Raw genomic sequence first — 27520 nt, forward strand, 5'->3', positions numbered from 1 at the left:
GCCCTTGCTGCTCACTTTCGCCTCGCTTTAAGCCCAGGTGTAGCCAATAAGCCAAAGTTACTGGGCAAACACATGTACCACAGCCCCCAAATGGCCAACAATTTTTAAACAAGATAGAAAACACCCGGGAAAACACATGTACACCAAAAGATACAGACACCCCACCACATGCAGCTCCTAGCACCTCCTTGCACACCGCAACAGACTTAAACTCTGTGAAAATAGTTGCAATTGAGGCAGCAAACAAGCTTGCAACACGTGTTGGTGGCTCGCCACGCCCACTAAACCCATACCAACGCACACATATACATATCCAGCAGGGGCCCGCTCTGCTTCTGGTGCTGTTACTGTTGGTTCCTACTCCTTCCTTCCGTTTCCCTCCACCCCGCACCCGCACCCGCACCCGCACCTCATGGCCCATTGTTATTATTTATGCGAGCCAAACAGCAGCTTCCGCTTGTGCCACATGCGGCAGAGCAGAGCAGAACACGAAAAGGAAGCGGAGAGCATTTAAAAAATGCACGCAGCGAAGGCCTTGACTGCAATATGTTGCCTAACAGCAGGCGCCCCAACCGCCCAGCCGCCCAGAGCTGTGGCAACTGCATTTTTATAGATTTTTTAGCAGGTCAGCAGAGCAGACAAGTGGCAGAGTGGGCCCCGTCGCTGGCTGTTTGTTGCCTCAGTGGCGGGTAGCAAGAGGCAGGGCATGTGTCGCCTTCGTCGTTTGGCTTGTTTAACATTTTTCAACAATTTCCTTAATCATGGGTTAGCTAACTCTCACCCCCTCCCCAGTCCGCCACTGCTTGGGTGTAGGAAGCACAGCTGCTGCTGTTGCATGCCACTAAAAGTCAACTGTTTGTTTGTGTGCGCCTCAAGTTATGCTACATTTGAGGCTGCACTTGCCAGTTGCTGCCTCTCTCTCTCGCTCTCTCTGCCTCATTTTAATTGCTTTACATAATGCAACACAGCGCGCAAGGCTGCGGCACACTGCAGTGTGCACTGCAGCCTTTCTTATTTTTTTACATTATTCTTAATTGTTTGTGCAACCGTGTGTGGGGCACTAAAAATGTGGCACAGTCCCAATGCTTTTAATTGCTAAATTAAAGCTCGCGAAGGGGAAAAGGGGAAAGGAACTCTCTTCAATGGAGTTTTACGATTCGATAAGCAAATTGGAGGAAAGCTCCGCGGGTTGTCCTTGCCAGCGTGTACCCACTGTACCCTATATCCCGCCGTCTACATCATTATTCGCATGCCACACAGCAGCTTCAGGGGAAACTTTGCTGCTGCTGCTGCTGCTGCTGCCGCTGCTGCATGCAGCATAATTACCAGCTACAAAGTTTTTTGCCTGCTTTTTCCCAGCGAAGCATCTGCCTGAAGGAAAAACTTCCTTAAGACGTTCAGGACTCAGAAACAGAAGCAGAAACATTAATAAAACCGCAGGAAACGCACAAAAAAAAAAACGAAGAAAAAACTTAAAGTTTTGGCCGCTTTTCAATTTTTGGACTACTTCAAGGGGCAGGGGCACGGCTCTTCACAGTGGCAGGGTCAGCTCTTCAAATGGAATCTGAAGCCGTGGATGAAGAAAGAACTTCGAAAAAAAATTTAACGACTCTCCAAAGTCCACTAAAAAAGCTGGAGAAGGGGACGAGGACACCCTTCGACCTTACCAAAAAAGAGCAGCGATGAAAAATTTACATTATATTAGGGCAGAACAGGGCCAGGGACCGGTACCATTTCGCTTTTCTTCCGCTTTTTTCCATCAGTGCGAGTAATAAATAAACACAAATACAACGAACACGACAAAAGCTCGAAAGCTGCCCAAAAATCTACACAAAGAAAGGCCCTTGACGAAAAAGGGAAATGCCAGACGAACAGCAATTGAGGAATAGAATCGCAGAATCAAAGCCAGGAAAACTTCCCTTTCAAGTCGCTCCAATTAAAGTTGCAAAGAGAACAGGGGAACATTCGTAACGCGAAACTTGTAACGTATACGTACTGCGTACCACGTGGCATTGACGTAGCATCAATCCAGCAGCAACGAAAAAAAATATATGTACATATGTAAAAGGAATCGAATGAATAACAGCCAAAAGTTGTCCCCTGATGCACATATTCTCTCTCGCATTATTCACCCCCAGACTTCGAACATGATTTCTTGTGCTGCCCCACCCACACTCCCACTGTGCGCGGATATCCTCGCCGAGCATTCCCCTCCCAACACTCGTTTTCATAGCAACTTTTGTCGAGAGATTTCTCTGACAAATATGGAATCCAATTAGAATTTAAATCAAAAATAGAAAAAGTTATTTTTGAAATAGAAAGAGAGAAATCTTTCTAATTGCTGAAAACAGTTGAAAATTCAAAGAAAAAGTGGGTGGGTTATGGGGAGGAATGTGGCAACAAGAAAAGGAAGAGATGAGGCACTACTTAGACTCGTATCTGGGCACAAACTATTGAAAGAGCCACTCGAGTGGTCACAGCAAACAGACAGACAGACAAACAGACACAAAAGAGAGGCAGAAACAGGGTTAAGTAGCTGTGGGGGGTTAGGGGTCATGTTGTCAGTGCTTGTTGCACTTGGCCCGGGGCTCATTAATGGAGCGATTATTTTTTTGTTTCCATTTTCCCTCTATTTGCCACACATACTGAGGCACATGTGTGAGTGTGTGGGTGTGTCTCTGTGCCACACTCTTGACTTGTGTGTCGAGTCGCATGCACCTCCTCCTCCGGCTGCTGCTGCTGCTGCTGCCGCTGCAGCTAACGCTGCTCCTGCTCCTGCTCGAGGGTTGGCTTGTTGACACTCATTGAGACAAAAGTGCTTAACTGCCTGCACTTTTCCGACAGCTCCAGCAACAGCAGCAGCAGCAGAAACTACGACTGCTTTTTCTTCTCGTCTGATTTTCTGTTTTTACTTCTTTTACTTCTTTCTTCTTTAAGTTTTCCTACTCTGTCACACACGCACACACATACACAGACGCAAATGCAGGGACACGTACAGATAAAGCTTTTATTTTCTGCTTAATTTGTTTGTAGGCTTTTGTGGCTGAGTAGCAGCAGAGACAATGGCTGTTCGTGCTCCTCTTTCGCTCTGCCTATCGTTGTGGTGTTGCATAACAGAAGGCGTTCGCGAAAAATGTCAGGCACCTCCACTGGCATTACGACACGTACATACAACGAAGAAGGTTAAGCACGCCTGACACGCCGTGAGTTATGGCGAACCAAGAGAGAAAGATACACAGTGAGCAAGGGAGACACATAGAGAGAGTGCTGTGTGTTTGTGTGCCCCTTGGCTGCCACTTTGAAATGTTAATGAGCCGCAAGCAAATGTCAGTTATCTATAGCCTACTTTTCGGGCGCGGAAAACTTTTGTTTGTTGCATTTCCTCGCGGAAAAACAGACAGAAGGCTGACGACGAGGCAGCAGAAAGAACAAAAGTGCTGCCTTCCACACTTAGAATTTTGGTGTATAATTTCTCATTGTGTTGGAGGTCGGAGGAGGGGTGGGGTGGGGTGTTCGACCTACTTTTTGGTGGCAACTTCTTCGACTGGCAACTTGCATTGGGAAATGTGTCAAATAAAGCATTAAATTAGATTTCATTTTCCACTGCTTTGCCACTGCCATTCATTTGACCGAAAACTTTTGACTGCAGCTCGGAAAAAGGGTTACACCGGGGGCTGAGGGAGGATGCACGAGTCATGGCAAATAAATCTTCAAAAGTAGCAATTTTACGAAAACTGTCACTTGACGTTTATTACGTTCTCTGTCCCGCTCTCTCAAGCCAAGCAGAAATGTAGGGAATAGGTAAGGAGTAAGGGGGGTCTGCAGGCCGAAATTTGAATTTGCCCCTTTAAGCTGCCACCTTAAAGCATGCCACAGAGCAGCTCCACAACTTACTTACACATCAGTGGCACACGATACACGACGCGACAAAGTAAAAACCGCAAAGTATGCGACACGATGGGTATGGGGTGTGTGGCAGACAGCTTCTAATAGGATTAGAGGTGGAGGCAGGGCAGGCGGGCCTTTGCACTTGCCACTAAGTAGAAGAGTTGCATAGAGCATACTGGCAGCAGCGGCAGCAAAAAAAATGAGCTCAAATCGGATGGCGGCCGGGGCTGAGGTTGGCGGCTTTGCGGTTTTGGGACAGCCATCGTCGTCATCGTCTGCTGAACTTTGCATGCCACAAAATCAATTAACGAGACGTCGCGTCTCACTCTCAGAGGCAGAGGCAGGGGCAGGGGCAGGGGCAAAAACTATCAAAAGGCTGTCGACCAGAGTTGGTTTTTCCACAGATGTGGATGGTGGCAGTGGTGGAGATTCTAAGCAAACTGGGTCAGTGGCTGAAAACTTGATTAACTGCGCCTCAAAGTATGCTGCAAATATAATTTAATGGCAGCAGGATGAGTGTGCGGGCCTTGGGCCTGCACTCAGGGGAGGACAGAAAACAGTACGAAATCAGAGTGTGAACCGCGCCAGGAGCCAAGATGCTGCCGCTGCTAACTATCGTCCAAAAATTGAAACTTAATCAAACAAAGCGTCAACTTGTAGTTTTGTCCTTTCCCCTACTCCTGATTCTGCTGTCCTTTTCTTTTGGTTTTATTTTGCTGGGCTCTGTGCTAACGTTAAAATATTCGCATCGCGTGCCTTTAGCTTCTTACCTTTATGTCGTGTTTAGCATTAGCTTCTCTATATCCCGACTCTGCACCTGCCCCACTGCCTGCTCCTGCCCTGTCTGTTCCTCATAGATCCATCCGTCGACACATGAAACGTGACTAAGCTGACAATTGTGTCGAAGTAAATCCAAAGTTTTCTGTGTGAAGACCCGAACTAAATAAATCTCCTCCCCTCCCAGAGAGTTGAGCGCAAAACTTTGACAAACAAAGATTGTGCGGTGCGGAAGGGCTTTGGAAATGGAACGCACCCTATAGAAGAGTGGGTGGTGTACATGACAGGTACATAAATAGTTGGGGGAGACTGGGCTCTGGTCTCAAATTTAATAAACTGTACACACACATTTCTGCGCTACATATGCAAAGGAATTACTCAATGACCGGCTGTTCCTACTAACAAGGACTTCTCTCTCTTTGACAACTTTCCATGTGTGCATGTGTGTGTGTCATCTGCTCTATTTATATGTCAAGCGCAGGCACACACAGAGAGGATACAAAGCGTCCGCCGCCGCCTGGCTGTGTCTCCTTGTATTAGTGCAAATATTAACAATGGAAGGGGGGGAGCAGCTTGGAGAACGCGTATACGCATACAGATGGCCCGCATTATGATGCCCCACCAGGGGGCATGTGGAGACAGGTCAAACGGTGTCCCAGGCCAGGCCTCCTCCTGCAAATGGGATGCACACACGCTCCAAAACAAAGCGCCCAATTGTCAGTTTAGGCGCCCTTTTGTTTGCTTGTCTCTCTCTCTCTCTCTCTATCTTTCTATGCAACGCTATGTCTCTTCCTCTCTTGCTCTATGCAACTCCATATAACCCCTTGGACTGTCCTGCGCCGGCTGCTTATCAACAAAATGGCAGCAGCCATTGCTATGGGAACAACAACAAAAAATGCCTATGCTTCGCTTTATTACGTATACGCAGTTTGGCATCCACACACACACACACACAAACACAAAGAGAGATAGGGAGAGAGACATAGATGTGTGAGTGGTTTACCTGTCATCATTGTTGTCCATTTCGATTATAGTTTTTATAGATCCAGTTGGGTATCAGTTGCCAGTCACAGAATCCCTCCTCCTCTGCTCATCTGCTGGAATAGAAGCCACTTTTCCTATGATGTAATGAGCTTCAGAAAGCACACAGGATATACCCAATGGATGATTGTCATCAGGGGTAGTCCGTCCACAAATGAAAGCATCTTTATATTTCACTTAACCCTCTGACGCAATAAAAAATAAAACAAAAAATGGAAAAGAAAAAGAAAAGGAAAAGGGAGTAAAAAGAGAAAACTGCAGTTAAGAAACAGACTCTTCACCACTTGTCAGTGTGCCAGTGGCCACCAGAGGAATATACACAGCTCCCAGGACCTGGACGAAGTACCTGGCTCAGGTTGCCTCAATTCTCATTACCAGCGTCCCCTCCCTGTACGGATAAGAAAGAGCAGCAAAGAGGAAGTGGCACAGCACCATGCAGGGTGCAATTCATGCTTAACTGACATTTCAGCTGTCATACCAAGAGTGTTTTACATTTCTCTCTCTTCCTCTGTCCCTCTGTTACTCGTCAGGCAGAAGGAGAAGCATAAACAGAAGCAGGAGCAGCATGACTCCTGTTGAAGGTGTTGGCATGCCCCCCCGCATTGCTCATTGTTGGCATGCCACAAGCAGCTGGTGTCGTTCTCTTTCGCCCTTTCTCCCTTTTGTGCCTGTCTTCGTCGTCCCTTTAATTTAATTAACATATTTCCCATTGTGAATTCTCCCGCTTAAATGTTTTTCATTCTCGGGGTAAACTTATTCGAAGGTGGAATGAGCCTCCAGATCCTAATTGGAGTTGCCACCCTGCTCTGGGTCGCAGCCACTTCAAAGTTGTCTCCCAAATTTCGTCAAGTCGGTGGGATTCTTTTTGGCATTGTTCCCTTTATCTGTCTTTATGCATTATAAAAGAATTACAAGTGCAACACCCACAAAAATACACAAACACAAAAATATAAATCATCAGCATCAGAGGAGAGTAAAACTCCCACACAACATCAGATAATTTTATTATAAGTAATACGGTGGGTCCAAGTGAAATGGGGGAGGAGGTTCTCTCCACAGAATATATTCCGGTTTTAAGTAAAACATCGTAAAATTAAATAGATGCAAACTAAACTGAATTAAAAGGCCCTTTTAATATACATACATACATAAATATGTATGTATTTACATATGCGAACAAAATAAAATTAAAAAATATATTGTTCATATATTTTGAATAGTAACATGTTTAATTTTAATATGAAAACAGTTTCCACTGACTCTGAAAATCGAACATACATTTGCATAGATACATATGTACATATGTTGGGAAAATTCGATTTTCAGTTTTTTGTTCTATGCCTGCACACACACACACACACACACACACACACACACTCGTTGCCTTGCTGTTGCTGCTTTTCCATTGGTTTTTACTAAAGCCTCGCTCTGGCTCGCTTTTTCATGCTCTGTCTGACGAAATGCCATTACACATTTTGCGTACCCCCCAAAAAAACAGCAGCAGAACGACGAGCCAAGGGCAACAGCAGCCAAAAGCAGCAGCAGAAATAGCAGGAACAGCAGCAGAGCAGCAGAACAGGAACAACTACAACGCATTCGCATTCAAAATGACAACGACAATGGCAGCAGAAACAACACCAGCAAACACAAACAACGCACACACAAAGAGAGAGAGAGAGAGAGAGAGAGAGAGAGTGAGGGGTTAGTTGGAGGGTGGGGAAAAATAAACGCTGTGGGGTTGTAGAAATGAAGATAAGCTGCTTATCAGCGCCATTCCCAGTAGTTGCCATTCCCGTTGTTCATTCTTCTACTGCTCCGCCTCTCCGCACTCTCTTTCTACTTCACCATCTTCTTGTTCTTCGACTGCGCTTTAAGTGGTCGTTGGCTCTCCCTCTCCCTCTTCCTCCCCCTCTCTCTGTCACTCTTGCTCAGTCTCTGCGTGTGTATGTGTATGCGGATGTGGCTGCGGATGTGGATGTGGATGCCAACTGGCAGGCAGACAGGCGACAATCCCAACGAAGAAAGAATTCTCTCCGCCTTTCTGCTGCCCGTCTATCTGTTCTGTGGCCCCATTGTCTACGTTGTCTCTTTTGCCATTTGGCTAAGCCCTTGACTTGGTCAAGCGGGAGGAAACGACCATTCAGATACCCTATCCAGTTGTGGCAGTGGCAGGGGATAGTGGCTGCCAATGGCTGTATCCATGGAGTGGGACCATGTTTTGTGCTTAATATTAGACTAAACCTCCCACTAACCGCTCTTCTTATGTGTCTTTAAATGATGTTATCGTGTGTACATGCAAATGCGCTAGGGAGGTTGTACGGGTTTCGGCTACTTTGGCTTAACTTTTCCGCCTAATGGCTGAATAAGTTCCAAGAATGCAGATGCAGCCTTCTGCCTTCGCTCTATGTCTCCCTCTATCACTCACTGGCTAATGAATGTAGCACCAAAGTCGGCCCCAATTTTCAGCTCGTAACACATACGCACAGGAGTCCGAAAAGCTGGTGGAGCAGGAGGAGCCATGGCCATGGGCCATGAGCATGAGCATTTTCAATTTCAATTTGCTGCGCATCAGGCATAAGCGCCTTAAATCTCAAATCTAATTACACGCAAGCCAAAGACAAAAGTCCACAAAAATTGCTGTATCCCCCACCTCACAGTTCCCAGTGTTAATCACAGATGACCGGCTGCCTCTGTGCCTCTGTGCCTCTGCATGCCTGCCTATCTCCACAACTGTGGCAGCCACCCGCAATGCCAATTTTGAATGAACATTTTTGGGGACCAACTTTTGGTGCTTCTGCTGCTGTGTTTAACCGCGTGAAATAATCTTTGCTGGCGGGCAGGCAAGCAGGCAGAGCATCCTGCTTGTTTTTTTGTTGTTTTTACCCCACCCTGCCCACTGCCACTGCTGGGCCGCAGAGAGGAGGCGACGTGTAGCGGCGCTTTTCATTATAACGATAATGCGCAGGCCCCGCGGCCATTCAGACAGCATCCCGAGGAGCATCCATGAAGGCAGGCAGACAAGTTGGTGTCATATTTTCCGCAGCTTAAATTTCCCACAGTCCTAGGGCCACTTTCAGCTTGTAGAAATGAAAAAAAAAGAAAGAAAATAAAAGCGAGAAGCGGGAATCGGGAGTAGTCTCTCGGCCTAACGCAAGGCGATTACACCAACAGAGGCTCCCCACTAAGCCAGTAGAAGCAGCAGCATACACTCGGCCTGCCACGAGTAGTCTTACTCCTGCTACTCGTCTCAGAAGGGGGAGCACGGGCAGGATATGATTTTCGCGCCCAGAAAATCTCAACAAATTTGAAATTTTCTTCCTTTTTGGCCGTTGGCATTTCCGTTTTTGTTGTTGTTGCTTTTTATTAGACATTGCTCTTGCTCTTGGTCTTGGCATTTGAATTTGTCGAGCATCCTGTTTGCACCCTGCCCCATCGCGCTCTTCTCTTTGCCCTCTTCTGCGTAGCAATGCCTTTTAAGCCTATAAATGAGCTTAAAATTTTCTATGAGAATGAATGCGAATGCTTTTGAAATTTATTACAGCGCCATAATAGAAGAGGAGGCATCATTTCTCACATAGATACTAGAGCTCACACTAGAGTGGCTGTTTTAGTGTTTGTGTATCAAAGGCATTTTCCATTTAATTTCGATATTTTTCCCCTTATTTTTCTATCTTTTATATCTATGTTTTATCTGTTTTTATTTGTTGTTCTATTATTATTTGTAAATTTCAGTATTTTAGAGTTTTTTTCGGCGTGTCCTCTCTCCTCGCATTTGTTGAGCGATTTGCCCCGAGTGGAAAAAAGCAGACAAATTGAATTTTCTATTCTGTTGAATAATTTCATTTCGATTTAGTTCCTTTTTGGCAACTGATTGCAGTATTCAAATCCATTTGATACTGTTGAAAAATTCACGACAAAATACTTTTAGTGTCAAATGTGCAATGATTTCTGTCGTCATTCGGGAGGAGAGAGAGGAAAATGGAGCGAAAGAAGTCTGAATTAAGCTGTTAATATAACCAGTAGCAGTATCAGAAGATGGCAGTTGTAGATTTTAGAACCCCGAACTAATGACTTTTCCTGCACTCTTTTCAGGCTTCCTCCTGGAAGGAGTTACGCCAACGGCCCCACCGGATGTACCGCCGCGTAATCCGACAATGAGTCGCATGCAGAATGGTCGTTTAACCGTTAACAATCCCAATGACGTTGACTTTGAGCCATCTTGTTTGGTGCGAACGCCATCGGGCAACGTTTACATTCCTAGTGGAAATCTAAGTAAGTAAAATCCATTCTCTCTCTGGCCTCTGCGTATACATATAACCCATTTAGAAAGTGGGCCGCTGTCCCCAGTCTCTGCATTTCGGAGCTCTAAAAGCCCCCCGCAAAGAGAGGCAGAGGAAGTGGGTTTTTTTCCCAGTCATATGCAAATCCATAGCCAGGCCACGGCGACCATCAAAAAGCCACTTGACTCATTTAAATGTTTAGCGCTCGGTTCGTGCACAAAAATTCCATTTGCCATATTGCTATAAAAATGCAAAAATACGGCAAAAAAACGTGGTGTGTATTGTAGGGGGTAGGGAGGGGAAAAGTCCACAGCATTTTGCAAATTTTCAGCTCTTTTGTTTCCGATGCGCCATGCGCCTAAAATGCCGCCATACATTTGCCATTTATTGTTTTTCCAATTGTTTTTTTTTTTTTTTTGTACTGCTGAACAGAGCTTGGGTTTGAGTTTTGGGTTTTCTGTTTGTGTTGCTGCTCTATGCATATCCGCAAGCAGGCTTTAGGGATAAAAACATTCGAAAGTCGAGTGAAAATAGTTGGCAACGGCACAACAGGCCATGGCAGGACGGGCCAGGCCAGGCCAGAAAAAAAGTCAAACGACCGCAGGGGCCTAAACAGAAATGGCCAAAAAACTGACAAACAACTGCGGCTAGTTGACGGGATGGAGTGGGACAGGGTGGGCCGGCAGAATTGATGTAAAATACTTGCCAAAAAGGGAGGAGTTTTGTGTTTATGGATCTATTAATTGAATGAAGTTCCGTCAACAATTATGGATGGAAAAGGAGAGTATGGTTTTCCGTACGAGTCTGGAAGATCTTTCTATGTGGCACTCCTCCGTCGCTGTTGCAGCCACGTAATATCAAAAAAAGCGAACAAGTTGGGAAAAGAAATCAACTAAACTCACATGGTCTGAAAGCTTTCCCTTCACATTTCCGACTGTTTGTCATGTGACTACCCTTGCCGAGGGTATTAAGGGTTTTCTGGAGATGTTTCTATGTTTCTGATCCATCTGACTGGAATTTTAGACATATCGACTGACTATATCATATGCCTTCGGTATTCATTTTTTTGGTGTCGGGCGGCATACACATATATAACTAACTGATAAGGTTAGCTTTTGCGCCAGTTCAAAGCCCCAAAGGGTATCAAATGATTCGGCGCTGAGTTTCTCTATTTCTTTTCACGCTCTAGCATGCTTTCGGGCTGAGTTGCTTTCCCTCTGTATTTGCGTTTGCTTCTGCTGCTACTGCCTTTTGTTTGCTTTTTTTGCATTGTACAAATACACGCACACACACAAACATACAAGTACTGTTATCGTATATATGCCAAGCTTTGTCTTGATTTTCCTGCGTGTGCCATATAATTTTGTGCCCACTAACGTCCGACTGCATTCTGTTTCATTCCTGCTCTCTATCTCTCTGTCTCTTTCCCGTGTCATTTTTTATCCAAGAGTTTTGCTGGCCAGCAGCAGCTGTGCTTTCAACATTTTGTGTCCTAAATTTAAGGCAATGTTTTGGGTCAGAAGGGTGAGTGTCAGGTGAGGGGTATGGCATTACGGCCAAAACACTTTAATCTGGTAGTTGCACACTTTTCACGTCACATCATCATCAACAGCAGCAGCAGGGGCTTTGCATGTGGCATGTAGAATGTAGGAATGTGGCATGGCCTAAGCCTCCTGTTCGTCCACTCTCTCTCTGTTGCAGAGGCCAATTTGCATTTTGCATATCGTTTATGGGCTTTCTCTCTTTGTCCCTGCCCCAAAGTGCAATTAAATGACTATTTATGAAATTCTATTTGCATTTGTGCATAAATTGATAAACATTCTAAACCGTCAGCCGCCGCAAAGTATGCACCAAAAGCAACAGTCAGAGTGTGCGGCAGAAACCGAGAATGGGGTGCAGAGAGAGTTGAATGCCCAGATGGGGGCTCACGCATCGAGTTGTCATCGTAACACAAATATTGATTAAATTCTAAATCAAATTGAGATTCAGGAATTGCCCCAAAAAAATATCTAAAGATTTAACACACATACATATGTTTCCAAGTATGTATGTATAGTTTTAAATATAAAATATATGGCATATCCTATGGACAAATACATGACATTTGGCTTTAGTTCTGAACCTCTGTCTCTCTCTTTTTATACCCGGTACTCGAAGAGTAAATAGGGTATATTGTATTTGTGCGAATAACGGTTGTATGTAAGGCACAGAAGGCATCAGCATCAATAGCCGAGTCGATAGAGCCATGTCTGTCTGTCCGTCTGTCCGTCCGTCTTGTTGAGCGCCTGGATCTCAGAGACTATAAAAGATAGAGGCACCAAATTTTGTATCCAGACTTATGTATGCTCACACTGTTACAAGTGTATTTCAAAAATGAAAAAAAAAAACATTATTGTACAGGTACACTAACTGAGTGCCGGGTATACAATTTGTGCCGCATAAGATGCGTCTCACACGTCCCTTCTCGTTGAGAATATTTTCATTTCAGTTTTTCCGCTCAATGTGAATTTTTATGGAAAATATTATTTGTTGACTTCTGGCACCCAAAAAAAAAGGGAGTGAAAAAGAACCCCAAAACTTGCAATGAATGAATGAATCAAGCAGGTGACGTAGCAGAAGGGGCAGTGGCAGTGGCAGTCCAAAGGGCCTACGTTATTTTTCAGGGAAAAACTTTGTCCGTATTATGCTCCTCTGTTCAATGCGCAGTGCCACATGGCCCATCCCATGCTCGTATGTAGTTTAAAATTTCAGAGTGGAGTGGAGAGAAGCTTCTGTCGATGGGGTATGAAAAAATGCTTATGCACCATATGCAAATAAATATAAAAATGGGCATTCTGCTCGATTGGATATACACAGCCACACACACACACTCAGAAAAATAGGAGTTATCTAGGGAACGAAACAAAAGTTTGCACAAAAAAAAAAAGAAGATATATGTACATATGTACATGCATATGTATGTATTTATGTATGCACATACATTTGTATATCACAGTAGGAAAACTGCATAAATTGCCAGATTAAAAAAATAAAATCAACCAAAATGGGGTGGGGGTGGCGTTTATTTTCGGGCAGAGTGATGGCAAAGGGAGCATCCAAAACAAAAAAACGACATATTGAACGGGTTGGATGCAGGGCGGGAGTGATTCTGCTGTGATTCGCTTGTCCACCCGCGTGCAGCTGGTGCTTAAAGCTTTAATGAAACAGCAGCAGCAGCCACGGAACAGATCCCTGACCAGATTCGGGGGTCCCGCTGGGGCCATGCAACGCTCGTTAAACATTTCCGCACCTTAAATTGTTAATGACTTAGGGCACACCCACCCTTTCACTCCACCCCATTCTTCAGGCACAGTCACAATCGCAGCCTCAGTCACTGTGCACTTGAAAGGAACCCCTCGACATGGACCATGGCCATGCAAATGTAACTGGCTTCCGTTTCAGTAGCCTCATCCCTACTTTTGCCAACTTTTGATACCCAGTACTCGCTGAGAGGGATGTTCATTTAGTGTATTATTTTTGTCTGTCTGGATCGTGGGATACTTTTAAAATAAATTGTGGACGCACAATCATTAATATCTTAACGTCTGTTTTGGCAATGTTCAGATGGAAAATACACCTCCTCAACATGTCCAGAATCCCACGAAAAGAGACCAAGTTCTTCTGCCTTTTTTGTTCGTGTTTTTTCTCTTTTAATTTGTTGCTCGAAAACGTGCTTTAATATTGTTTTGACAGCTCTACCGGGTACTGGATATCTTCCAGTCATAGTAACATCCATCGACACCCTTCAATTTTTATTTCTGTGTCTGCAATTCTGCAGATGAATCTACTTTGTCTGCACTACTGCCAGTGCCACTGCCGTTTCCGTTGCTGTTGCCTCTGGCGATGCCGCTGCCTCTGCTTCGTTTTCATTATAATAACAGGCCATTGCGGCATTCTGATGCGGCAAGTCTCTGTCTATCTGCTTTGTGTCTCTGCTTCCCCCTCTCCACCTGCCTCTCCTGTTGCTTTAATTTTTTATCGCTTTCGAGGTTAGTTTCCAGCAAAAACTTTGCGCTGTCATTGACCGCCGCCGTCCACTCGTCTGCCGAAAGGCCAGACGAAGAGAAGTTCCGTCGTTCCGCCTAGTTCAAGCGCCTAGACTAACGCCGACAACGCCCCCCATCGTCTGAAGCCGTTTGTCCTGTCTGTCCGTCCGTCCGTCCGTCCGTCCGTCCGTCCGCCTGTGTGTCCTTCAACTAACTTTACACTGTCCGGCCGGACTGGCCGACTGGAGGGTCCAGCCGGGAATCGAGAGTCGAGTTCAGGGTCTATTGGCTGGCTGGTCGTTATTGCTTTCGACCAGTCCGGTGTTGGGTGGTGCTCGAGGTCTAGGTTCTGGTTTATCGTTGCTGCCAGCCATGGAAATACTCGTAAATTTGCAAGCTTTTTTGAAAAACCCCAACCTCTTTCCGGCAGGCTGGGATGGGAGGAGGATGGGTGTCGGAGGATCCCCAGAAAGTGCTTTTAAATTTGTATAAATATAAGGATAGTGGAATGGCGCACGTTTTTGGCTGCTCCTGCTGGTGCTCCCCCTGCTGCTACTGCTACTAAATTCATTCATAATGGGTTTCTGCCCCACTCCACTTCTTCCTTTAAATGGTGGTGTATATAAATTTAACTGAAATTTATTACGGCGCAGGATAGTAATTTATATTTTATGCCTGGTAAGTACGATGCTCCTTGCATGCTCTCTGGCAGTCATCCTTTATGCAGTTTTCACGCACAATTTTAATTTTATCTGCTGCCCAAAAAAGAAAGGCAGGAGAGGTATTCCCAATCCCCAATCCCCAATCCACAATTCCAATCCATTCGATCCACATTTCGGTTTCCATTTTGTTTTTTTGTTACGCAACAAATTGCCTTCGTGTTCCGCTTGGCACTTAACTTTCCAGACATATACGAGAATGTATCTACATACATATGTACATAGTATGTCTGCCTGTCCACATATGTATGTTGGGATATAGTCACACCACTAGGTAAGAGCTCTGGCCTTTTCGAGTGGTGCTCGTACGTGGCTTTAACTCTTGTTCCCCTCCTCCTGCTCGTGCTACTGCATTCATAGAGCAGGCAATAACCATTTGGCAACTAGAAATTGGCATTTTATGCTCCTGTCTGGCCTGTGCCCCCTTTTCTCCACCCATTCCCTGTCTCTCTCTCTCTATCTTCATGGTTCCTGTGTATCCTTTGATTTTTGAATGCAGATTGTTGCGGGATTTATTGATATTGAGTGCGATTGAACCGCAGTAGAAGGCTTGTCGTCTCCTCTCTTTATCCAGAGCCATACTTGGAATTCCACAACAGAATGTTAGGGGTCTACAAAATGTACTTTTCTTGCGACTTAATTAGACGGAGCGGAGCGGAGTAGTCGAAGCGTAGAAGGATAAGTTTTCGCCTGTTGCCAAATTCTTAAAGCATACTTTTAGGTGCGCATAAGAAATAACTTGAGTCCCGGTTCAGAATCTACCTTTGATGAACCCTCTTTCGTCTTGGTTGCATTCCTGCCTCCCTTCAAAAATATTCAGTGAAAAAAAACATTGTTGTGTCTTCCCCGTGTGCTTCTTCTCTTGGTTGATGTCCTTGCTGATGGCATTTATATGCTGCATAATTACGAGGGCAAGAGGCATGTGCTGCAATGCGGAGGTGGTGGGAGTTGTGAAAAAGGTTTGTGGGGGCTCTGTGCATAATTTATATGATTTTAATGATTTCGCCTTTTGCAAACAATTTTTAATGATTTTCATATGACAACATGGCAATGCATTGCATAAGATTTGCCACCGTTGTTGCTGCTGTTGCTGCAGCTGCAGCTGGAGCTGCTCTCCCACTCTGTGTGTAATTAAAATTGCAACACACGCACACACGTTTGAACACACAGACACAGTCTGCTATATGGAAGGACTTCGCTTTTGTTGCTGCTTATCCCCCGTCACATATAAATATGTTAATTAAAATAATGTTGCCCCAGCGAGCGGGGAGCAAACAAAAAATGCCAAGCAAATGGCTTAGAATAGCTGTGCATGGCGAAGAAGGATATACGTACACATATCCTTCTCCCTGCAGGCTCGCTTTGTCGCCATTTTGCATTTACATGCCACGCTCAACGCCTTTCAATAGGGAAGCCATGAGCCAGCTCCCCAACCCTCTTTATGCACAACCCGTTGCCAGAGCTCAAACATTACACTACATTACGTATACGCAAAGATGGTGCAGGATCAGGAGCAGGAGCAGGAGCATCAAAATGACTTCCGTTGTGGGAAATGCCGTCAGTGTCTGGGCAACGTCTTTTATGCCTTTTATGCTTATTCAAAATAAATTAAAAATGGAAAAGGAAGTGTAGTGAGTGAACATGATGGTGGTGTGTGGAGGGTGGGTGGGGGGTGTGGGTGTCTGGGAATGGGAGCATCGTATAATTATGAACTTGAAAATTCCTGCATGCGGTGTGTGGACTTGGCACTCCAGGGAGGAATATTGCATAATTATTTAAATAAAAAAGACGCTGCACTTTCTTCTTCCCTTTCTGAGGATCCATCCCTATTTCTCCTCCAGTACTTACTTTCTCCGCAAGCCTGTGAGGCATCTTGAGACATGTCGAGTGGTTCAATCCGTTTGGGGATTGTTGTTGGCTTGGCTTAGCTTTCTTCCATCCATACATCGCAATCTCTGGCACATATGAATTTTTAATTGAAATATTTTTAGAATGTAAGTGAGAGTCCAACCCACTCTCTGTGAGGGGAGGAAGTTTAATAAGTTATATCCTCCCCTCCCCCAAAGGACTGACTGCGCCCAATTCATATTTCATTCGGCAGCTTTGCTTGAGACGTTTCAAGGCTCTTAAAGTTTTCGTTTCTGGCACACACTCTTGAGGATGCATGGATGATAAGTCATTCAACTGTGAGGCAGTCTCCTCCGATGCCACCGCAGTGCCGCCTATGCGCCACACATTTTGGCTGCTGCAGTGCTCTGGCTGTGTTGCCCGAGGTCATTACAATTTTGTGCTGCGACACGAAAGTGTCTGCCACACTGATGTGCTGCTCCTTCTGCTGCTGTATGAAAATTCATTTCAATTAGTGAAATGGTTTTGGGATTTGTATGGCAAACCACCAGCGCCCGTTGATGCAGGCGCAGGCAGGTGGAGTATGTGGGATCTGTTTTGCAGGGGCACACGTCACTTTGGTGGCATGCAATGAGCGAGCAGCAACAGTAGCTTGCTGAAACTTTATTTACCTCTACGTGGGGCATAAATTGTAAATAGAGATACGAATGGGTGAGGTTGTTGCATGCTTCATGTGTGTGTGCATGGTGGGACTTGTGGCAGGATTAAGAGGTATGCTAGAAACTTGTGAAGAACCCAGCCCCGCAGCACAGCGACTGCAGCCCTTTTCTCCGTCTACCTGTCTTTAGCAGGCCATTGAACTGCTTGTTGGTGCTCCGTTCCCAGCTTCCGACTATGGTCCTCTCAAAGGATCCATAGAGGATGGATTGATGCAGGAGGAGGAGGCATCAAAAGTATGCCAGGCCAAACATTTAAATATTTCCCATGCGAAAGGGAGAGAGAAACAGAGAGAGGTAGAGAGTAAGAGAGAAATGTTTTCTCTACGTAAATGTGTGTTTAAAACTTTTTTTCCCCGTTTGTTTCTGTTGTTTCGACTATTTCTTTTCATACATATCTGCCTCGCCCGCTGCCCCACTTGCCGCTGTTGTGCGATGTCGCTGCTGCTGCATAGTTTTACTCAAGTTGCTCCCTCGACGACACTTTTTTGACGCTGTTTTATCAGCGCAGAGACCCGCAACAGAACAACGCAAATTTATGCAACTAGCAAAATGTTTTTGTTTCTGCATTTTTATCGCCCTAAACGTTGGCCCAAAATAAAGAACACACAAAGCAGCCCCATTAATACATGTATCACGGTGCTCCATGTAATTGTGTGTGTGTGGTGGGGATTTCCAGTGGGAGACGACTTCAATGGGAATACGTTGCAGGAGTTACAAATGGAACTTGGAGAATTAGGAGACCTTTTTAAATGGCGAACGCAGCTCGAAACAGTCTCCAGGGCCCGGACTATTCCCTTATGGTAATAGCCTTGACATTTCCTGCCTCTTGACCCTCTCCCCCCTAGACACACAAACACACATGGGACATCGGTTTGTATCGGTCAGAGAAATCTTACTTTCTTGGAAGTAAAGCGGAGTAAAGCGAGAGTGGAAAAGTTTTCTTCTGGCAGAGGCCGAACCAGACAAAGGGCAACATATTGTCGCACTCCATAAATTATGCGCATAACCAGAGACAGCGAGAAAGAGAGAGAGAGACCAAAAAACCACCAACAAGGAGCATGTAAAGCAGCCAAGCCAAGGGAATGGGTAGGTTGGGGTGGGGATGCTGTCTGTGGATGTGGCAGGAAACATTCGGTAGGTTTGTGGGTATTCGCTTTGGTCCTACGTCTCGAAAGAAAGAGAAAACCCAACCAAGCAGAACTATTACAATGGCAAAAAGTTTAACGAGTCATGTGAAAGTCTTTCTCTCTGCCTCCTCGCTCCCTGCCTATGGTGGGGGTGTAAAATTTAGTATTATTACCGAGCCTTCTACATGTGTAATGTGTGCCTAGAAGCCGCACAGAGTTTTGCCCCAAAGGTGGGCTCTTCAAGCAGGAGGAGAAGGAGCTTTTGTTATGGGCATTAAAACCTGTCACACTTGTCAGCCAGAAAGTTGCACAGACTCCGCCCGTCCGAAGGGTTGTCGAGTATTTTTGTTGCCGTTTCTGCCCCAGGGGGAGACTCTCTCTCTCTGATATGTTTGGGTATTTGGTAATCAGTTAACCCAATCAGAGATGCGGAGGGCGTAATTCAGAATCATATACAGCGCCACATCCTTGGTTTATGAACGATGCCCAACGATGTCTTTGGCAAATTATCAAATAACGTCGTGCTGCGGGGAACGGCACGGGCTTCAGTTCACGTTATTGATAAATGAGATTTGGCCTTAGATGGATGCGCCTAATTGTTTGCAACGTGGCAAGGACACACTGCAAAGGCACTCGGATGCGGCACTCGGCACATCACAAACGACATAATCAGAGCAATTAGCTGCATTAGCTGGTCAAGGCAGGGCCAATTGCATTTGCCGGTTACGTTGGAACGTCCGTCAGTCAGGCAGTCAGTCAGCCACGCCCCAATTAGATGGAGATGACCTGCCTTTCTGTGTCTCTTAGATTAACCTACAATTGACAGCTGAGTGACATTGGGGACTTTGGCTGGGGCTTATATTTTTGCCCGGCAGACAAACATTGAGTTGACATTCATTATTCAAATGTCGCACCCGCATGGGCATCGAGAAATGCAGTATTCTCTGCCCTGTAATCCCAGCTTAGTCTTTCATCGCACAAAACTGATTAGGCATCGGAGAAGCCCCGACAGCAGATGACCACAATTGCCGTTTAATTAAGGCCCAGACCCCCCCGTAACCACAGTACCAGTACCAGTCCTAGTACATTTACAGAGGAAACCCAATGCGATGCAGAATCAGGAGATCTGTCATAATCACTGGCACACTGGAACTGGCAAGGGTTTTTCACCCTCATTAAAGGTGAAAATCAGTGCGCTCAACAGAGGCGGGGCAGGGTAGATGAATCCAAAACCAAACTTGAAACTTTCTCGATTTGGCTCAATTTCAGTTGCAGAACTTCGATTGAAGTTCACTCAGATGTGAATGGGTCCCAGATAATGATCTAACATCTTGCCAAAAATGGACCCATCAGGAACGGAAAGATGTGTGTTTGTGTGCATCCGACACAACATGTTAACCCCTTTATTTTAAATAATTAAAATAGTTATCCATTTCCACACACTTTGCTGCCCTCCTGCACCCTTTTCGGGTGCTGTTCATTTTTCAACCATAATTTCACTAGCTTACGCGTTTAATGCGTTTGGCAGTATTAGGTTTTGTTGTCGGTTTACAGTTTTCAGTTTACATTTTGCATTTTAATTTTGTTTTTCAATAATTTATGTGGAATTTTATAGAACTGCAGCGGCTGTCCCGGAGGGGGTTTTCCTAGACTGCTGATTGGTTTGTAATTAGCTGGACCACTGAGGGGTGGCTCGCCTGGCTCCGTTTCGGTGTGATCACCCCCCCCCCCCCCCCCCCCCCCCCCCCCCCCCCCCTGGCTGTAAAGCGGTGCCAAAAGCTGCTTCTGACATTAATGCTGGTGGGGGAAGCCACCCTCTCAACTAACACTTCCACACCCTCCCCCCTCCACACAAATGTTAGCCAATCAACTTTTGACCTAATTTTGGTAGAAAAAAAAAGAAAAACCAGAAACACACATAAACTAAATGCAGGCTAGAGTGAGGTGTGCGGAAGTGTGGGTGCTGGCGGCAAGAGGCAACCAAAAATTTGTGCATGCAACCTGGACGGAGGATGGCTGAACCGAAGAGAGAGACAGAGAGAAAGAGTTTCCGCCTGGTCGGACTTCGAGCAAATAAAATATATGAAAAACACAGCAACAAAATTACTAAATAAAGTTTGTCTCCGAAGCATTTAATACCCTGCAGTAAATCAGGGGTGAAGCACTTGTGCTTAACTGATTTTTCCTGTATGAACTCTATGAACACCTAGATAATGGAACACAGACAGATATGGAATCGAAAATGTACATTATTTTTCTCTTATTATTTAGTGATAATGCCATCCCGCCCTGGCTCTATCCAAGCTTAGACTGCGATCTTTGTGCTCTGCTTGTTGATCTCTTTCAGCTCGCCTTTCCTATATTTTGTTTAATTGGGAGTGCTAAAAACATATCCTTAAAATCATAGTACCCCAATAGGCAAGTGTATAAAAATCTCCCTACAGGTACAGAGCGGGAGGAAGTGAAAATATTTGCACTCTCCGTGGCTGTGTTGTTGCATTATTGCTGTTCCTGTTGCCTGTCGTTGTTCTTGTTGTTTTTGTTGCTGGTGCCATGCCTACAGCAAGGATTATAAATTATAACAGCCTCTCTCACACGGTTATTTATGTTGTGTCAATGGACACAATGGGTGGGGTGTGCGGTAGGGTGTCAAACGGCTGGGGATATATCATCAATGCATGCGCTTAGTTGAGTGGAAAAAGCTGCAAAATAAAAACTATGGAACGTCGCCAACTTTAAAGTGGTTTTGGGAGGAGTCGTGACAAGTTTCAGGGACAGAGCTTTAAATCTCGGCCCATTCCTCCTTACCCCTCACGCCACGCCAACCCACAGACCAATAGCTAAGCCAGAGATCTGCTTTGAAGCTTTTGATTTATTTGCTTGCTGGCAAATCATTAATTTGTTTTCATACCAAGCCAAGAGAGCCGCAAAAAAGGAGCAGTAAAAGCTTAGCATACTTTTCAGCGGCTGTCAGCTTTTTCGGGGGTGACACAACAGACGCCCACTCCTCACCAACCGCGCACGAAGCAATACAGACAGACAGACAGACAGACAGACCTACAGATAGACAGCCAGAGAGGCAGAGATGGAGGCTAAATTTAAATAAAACGCAAACCAACAAAATAATCCGACACATGCGCTGCCAAATGATTGCCCAAGCTCTCTACCTACCCCTCTACCGACTTATCCCATGTACAGTGTCTTTCCTCTGTGCGTGTGTTTGTGTGTATGGGTGTTTATGTGACACATAAAACTCACGCAAATCACTTCATTTTATTGGGGGACACAGAACGAGAAACGTCCTCAAAAATTAAATGAAAATTGGAAGAGCTTACGCAAGCGATAGAAACTTGTCTCTCTCATCGCTTTGGAGACCTAAACCTAACCTGAGATCTCTTGAGGTAAGGTGTAAGGTGGTGGGGGTGGGGGGGTTGGTTGGGGATTTGTTGGGGTGTACTGCTGGTTAACGCTCCTGCACCGTTTCGTCGATCTGCTCGATAAGGTCTGTCAGATCGATTTCCGTTTTGTTCTCAGTTTTGTGGAACTGGCACGGGATGGTCTTCTGGTAGTTGCCACTCGGGCCGGCGCTTGGACCGGCACTCGGGCTGCGACTGTGACTGGCACTCGGACCGGAACTCGGACCGGCACTCGGACCGGAACTCCGAATGCGACTGTGATTGGCACTCAGACCGACATTCTGACTGCGAATGTGACTGGCTCCTGGCTGACCCTCTTCACTGACATTTCGGTGAACTCGATCTTCGTTGTCTCTTTCTGCCGCCTGCCTGCTGTACATGTCTAAAATTCGCAGATACTCCGCACCGGTAGTCCCACCAGACCTACGAGACGGAATGCGGTCCCAGAATCCCCTACGCTCCATCGTCCGATTTTCGATGGATGGCGAGGGTTTCTGGAGGATCAATTAGCATTAGCATAAAGACTATAATATAATCTGCCGCTACTTACCACCGGAAACTTGCATGTGTAGGTCACATAGACAAGCAATAAGCCAAGGACAAAAGCGATCCCAAGCACCAGGAAAATGTTGGCACAATCGGGTTGGGGATCATTCACCACAGGAATGACATCCACCATGCCGAGGGCAAAGGGTGGATACAAGAAGCGGATGACCTTAAAGGTGGCATTGGCTACCTTCTCTTGTGGAAAGGGTTTGGCAATATCCCTAAACTCCAGTGTCCAATGAGCGTCGGGAGACGGCACAGACACCTCCATTTTGGCAAAATACAAAACCAACAAAAGTGACTACAAATAAATACTAAAACAAATTTTAAAACACTTTTGTGACACTCTCAATTTGAGGCAGTCGGACACACACGAGAAATGACTGATCAATCAAGGGGCACTCACACTTCAATTAGGAATCCTTTTTTGGATACCAGAAAGCTACCCTTTAGATGGACATAAATCAAAGCCTCCTTGGAGTGGAGCACAGCCGCACAATCCTCATTGATTTATTAGCGGGACAAACTTGATGCTCCAAGATGAAGGCAGAACCCAGTGGTAACGGCAGGGACGGCGGCAGGGGCAGGGCACACCATCATCAGTCACCAGGCAAACAAACACGGCCCGGCTCGGTCTCGGGCTCCACCACGACCCAAAGCGCAACGGCGTCATATACAAAAAGTGCTTGCATACATTTCGAAAGGCGGAAAGAAGTCTGAGGGCAGAGCACGGTGAGGGAGGGAGGGGGGGGGGGGGGGGGGGGGGGGGGGGGTCGGGGGGCGCGTGCTCTCAGGCAGAAACACGTACAAGAAATCATGAAATGTTGCCGCCATCATACCGAAAATTGTACGGGTAACGTGCAAGCAATCAAAGTACATGAAGGAAGGCAAGACTTGTGAGTCGTCGAGTCCTTGAGTCCTGGAGTCCCGGAGCCGCGCCACACACACGTCTGATTTTTACTACACACGTGTGTGGTGATGTGACGTCGACAGGATTCCGACTGCCTACTGACAACACCAGAAGGCTCCGCCGTCTACAGCTCTCTTTCTCTCTCTGGCTATGGCCATAGCCATGGCTCTGGCTGTGGCTCAGACAGGGTCTGGGTCTGGGCTCTGTGCTCTGAGCTGACGCAGACGTGCCAGGCTCGACGGCTGTCGCTGAGGCTGCTTTTTGCTGTTTAAGTAAGCATGCAAATGTCACATGCAGTCGGGAGTACAAGAGCGACCCAGCCAAGTCCCTTCCCATGCCGTTATAAGTAGTCTCCCAGTTATCAACGTGAGGCCTTGGATAGTTTTTTTGGCTTTCCTCCTGCCAGCTCCTGCCAGAGTTAGGGCTGCCGCCCCACACCCACATAAATGATGAGGTACACGTTGCCTTGGGCTGAATTTAGTGATTTCCCCATGCATGTGGCATACTTTTTATATGATTCCTGCTCGTGAGCATACGGAATTTCTGTTTATGGTTATTGATTCTGCCTAGGCAAGGATACCAAATATACGTGGGTCCACAGATACATACATGCTTATGTATGTATATACATACATACATTGAGGTGGAGATAGTTTGAGTTATGGCCTGTGGCGGATTTGTGTCAGCAGGAAGTTGAAAAGAAATTGTTGTCTACTTTCGGGCTCCTCCCCAAAGTGGATTATCCTGTGTGGCTCCCGATTGAATTGCTAAGAGGATGAGGCCTTCTTGGCTCGGTTTTTGGTTTGGTTTGGGGATTTCCAATCAAAAGTCTAGTTTAGTGCGGTCTGCAGCACTCATCCGCATCTGTTAGGTTATTGGGCCGACCCTTGGCACTGACTTGCTGCTGGCAAGAGGCGATCAAAAATTCATAGCAGACTAGTGCGCCATGGAGAGGTGTCAATAACACCGGCTACTTTACGGACACTTGCCCCCGTCGGAGCTGCCGTGTCCGTATCTGTGTCTGTTCGTAATTTACAATTACCGCACGCACAGACAATTTATTTTCCAGCGCTAACAAATAAGCTAAACATTTTCGTGTCCTGGTCTGGCCAGGGGCTGCCTCCCAGGTGTATTGCAAATCAAAAAATCAGCCATTGGAGCCAAGGTGGGGGCAGAACTCACTGCGGAACGCACGCCCAGGCAATCAGTTAAATGTTTGTTGAACTCGCCAGCGTCTCGAGTACTCTTCGTCGAGTCCCTTGAGCCCTGCGATGCGTTTTCTTTCTTCTGCCGAAAATTGAGTTCGTTTGGTGCGCAGCAACCACAGAACGGAACAGAAAAAGCCCCAAGCTTTGGCTAGAGCTACAGAAACGATGCGAACGATGAAGCGCCAGCTTGAAAAATCGTTTGTCGCAATCCTGAAGAGGCGTTGGGTGGGTGGGTGGTTGACAGGAGCAGCCGCTGGAGCAGGGATGGTAGGGTAGACTCACGCGCAGACGTAGTGATTTGGCTTTAAAAAACAGAATGAAGGAGCAAAAATGCCGAAGCAGCCCGGGAAAGCTGCCACGTAATGAAACTGACAATTTAACTCGGGAGTCACTCAGTTGTTTTGGGTTTCCCGTCGGGGTCTGGAACTGGCAGGGACAGGGACTGGTGCTCTGTGCGTGATGAAAAATCGTGCTATCGATTTAATGCGTTACGATATATGTATGTATATGTGTATATAGAGTATATGTGGAAAAAGAAGGGACAACGGAAGGGTTGGTGGGGCTGTTAAGGCTGTTCGCTGCAGCGGAGCGGCGGGGGGCCGGTTTGTTGCCTTTAGGGGGCTTGGGTTCCCTCGGTTCCTCTACTGATGATGCCTTGCCTTTGGCTTTTATCGTTCGCTTCTCTGTCTTTGCGACTGACTGACATTTTCGTGTTTTGTTTGCCAGACTTGCCTTTTGACCGTTTTTGGGCTCTTTCTCTTTCACTCCTTTCCCTCCTCCATCTCGCTTACTACCATCTGCAATGCTGAATGCTTTCTCTATCTACAAAGGCATTTGATTAATTTGCAGCAGTTTTCAATTTGAAATTGCTTTAGTTTCCTGCAGTTTTTGTCGGCTTTGACAGCGCACATTCGACGGGAAATACACACACCCTCTCTTCTGTATCTCTCTCTGTAAGCTCATGCGTGTGCACTCGTGTGTGTGTGTGTGTAGCTCTTGTGGAAGCTTCTTAAGGAATGTTAAGTGATTTTTTATTGAATTTTTAAGCCCCACTTAGGCGTTGTCATCCGAGGTACAAGTCGATTGGTCCGAGTTTCAGTCTCCCAGTCCCAATTGATTCCCTGGACCCTTTTTTACCCAAAAAGCATCTTAGGTTCTTCCTTACTAATTTAACAACCTTTTCTTGTTCTCTTTTTAGGTACGTATATGCCATTTTATGACTCTACAACACGTGTTGTGTGCCCCTGGGCTGGTGAGTGTGTTGAGTGATGGAAAATCCTGCAAAATATTGTCCTGTTTATGGTTGGAATTGGATTTTAGGGCTGGCGATAATGAAACGAGAGAGCATAGAGAGCCTTCCTCCCTCTCTGTTGTCTATCTGTCTCTGTCTATGGAGCGGAGGAAGGGGCATGGAGGAAATGCAAACAATGCTCGCGGCAACAATGATCAAATTTAACGCGCTTTTTAAACCAAACAAAAGTAAATTGCAAATGCAACGCACAAAACACACACGCACACAGAAACAGACAGAGTCATACGTAGATCCAGATACAGATACAGATGCGGTGGCAACAACAGTCCCGACGCACACATGCATACTAATTATGAGGATGCGCCGCACATTTAAGCAAATATAAACAAAATGTTAATGACAGCAAACAGCAGCAACAGCAACAGCAACAGCAGCAGCAGTAGGAGCACCCAAGGGGTTGGGGATGTGAATGTTGCACATACCGAAGAAGACGGAACGTGACTCTGATGAGAACTGAAGAGAACTTGGGACTGTGCCTGTGCCTGTGACTGTAACTGTGACTGTCCATGTGCTCCGAGACGATGATGAACTGCAGCACCCAGAGACCGATGGGTGGGGATATGGATGCGTGTGGTATTCAGCCTCAACGTGTGGCATTCAACGATTTGATGTGCTTATTATCATCGTTACTGCTGCTGCTGTTGCTGCTGCTCCTGCAGCTATTGTTGCACATTATTGTAATTATTGTTATTAAAATGCAAATGAGACAGACAGTTCCGGGCATTCATTCAAACAGTAAGCAGCAGAACCAGAAACAGTGACAGAGGCTGAAAAAGATGCTTAAACATGCAACATGCTTTAAGCGATACAGTGAGGTAGCCAACGAATCAATGGGAATGATTTCGAGGTTGGTTTGTCATCGTTTTACCCCGGACAGTGGCAGTGACAGAGGCAGAGGCAGAGGCAAAGGTAGAGAGAAGCAAACGTCATCATCAATTGCTGGTTCGCTGGCCATTAACATAATTTCAATTTGCATAAAATGGCGTTAAATATTACATTTTGGACAGCTGCCGCCAGCATTGACTGACTGACAGGACAGAACAGGTCAGGCGAGTTGCGCGCGCGGTGGCATGTCACAAAAAGGGGTGCGGGGTTTGCTGCAGCAGGTGTGTCGCTGTGTCGAATGCAGGGCCCATCGAGCTAATTGCAGGTGCGAATGTGTCGCAATGAGCATGCCCCACTAGACACGACAGACTCGCAACGATGGGCGTGTTTGTATTTGTATTTGTTTTTGATGTTTAATTTAGATTGAATTTTTGCATAATTTATGATGTGCCGCAGAAATTATTTCCCCAATTTATTTCTGGTTTATTTTGCGGCCAATTTCATCTGAAGCTATTGCATAATTTCGAGGCTTTTGGGGACAATTAAATCGAGAACAGACCCGAAAACATTTTGAAACTGCAACATGCTACAATGGAAATTTAAAAAGCCTTTCAGCCCATTTCTGCTGTCATTCTAATGTGCATTTCGTTTGTGCTGCCTGCCTCCGCCTCATCGTCATGTGCTTCCTTCTGTTCAGTCTCTGTGCCACAGCCAGCTGGCACTTCACACGCTCAGCGATTTTTGATTTGGCAGCTCGTTTGGCAACTGCAACAAACTGCGGCGATTTGGGGCAGGCAGCAGGCGAGATTGGGCTTGGATTTTATGCATATTTCATGGCATACTTTTTGAGCGCGCCCCAGCCTGTGTGGCACAGGCCAG

The 27520-nt window shown here is 46.0% G+C and overlaps 2 protein-coding genes across 7 annotated transcripts in view; one reads left to right on the forward strand and one right to left on the reverse strand.

Annotated features, from left to right (window-relative positions):
• Positions 1–27520, forward strand: part of LOC117580231 (teneurin-m) — a 130800-nt gene that overhangs the window by 67906 nt on the left and 35374 nt on the right. For 4 of the 6 annotated variants that reach the window (XM_034266647.1, XM_034266648.1, XM_034266650.1 and 1 more), the window contains exons 2-3: positions 9799–9978; positions 25703–25756. In XM_034266647.1, coding sequence (XP_034122538.1) covers positions 9799–9978; positions 25703–25756 — 234 coding nt within the window. The remainder of the gene's footprint in view (positions 1–9798; positions 9979–25702; positions 25757–27520) is intronic. The other 2 variants (XM_034266649.1, XM_034266653.1) reach the window with 1 other exon arrangement.
• LOC117580232 lies at positions 21679–22703 on the reverse strand. Its single transcript, XM_034266654.1, has 2 exons — positions 22391–22703; positions 21679–22334 (listed from the first exon to the last, which is right to left on the reverse strand). The coding sequence occupies exons 1-2, from the start codon at positions 22655–22657 to the stop codon at positions 21888–21890; spliced, it is 714 nt and encodes a 237-aa protein (XP_034122545.1). The 5' UTR covers positions 22658–22703; the 3' UTR covers positions 21679–21887.

Source organism: Drosophila guanche, unplaced genomic scaffold (genome assembly GCF_900245975.1).
Source record: "Drosophila guanche unplaced genomic scaffold, DGUA_6, whole genome shotgun sequence".
Taxonomy (NCBI): Eukaryota; Metazoa; Arthropoda; class Insecta; order Diptera; family Drosophilidae; genus Drosophila; species Drosophila guanche.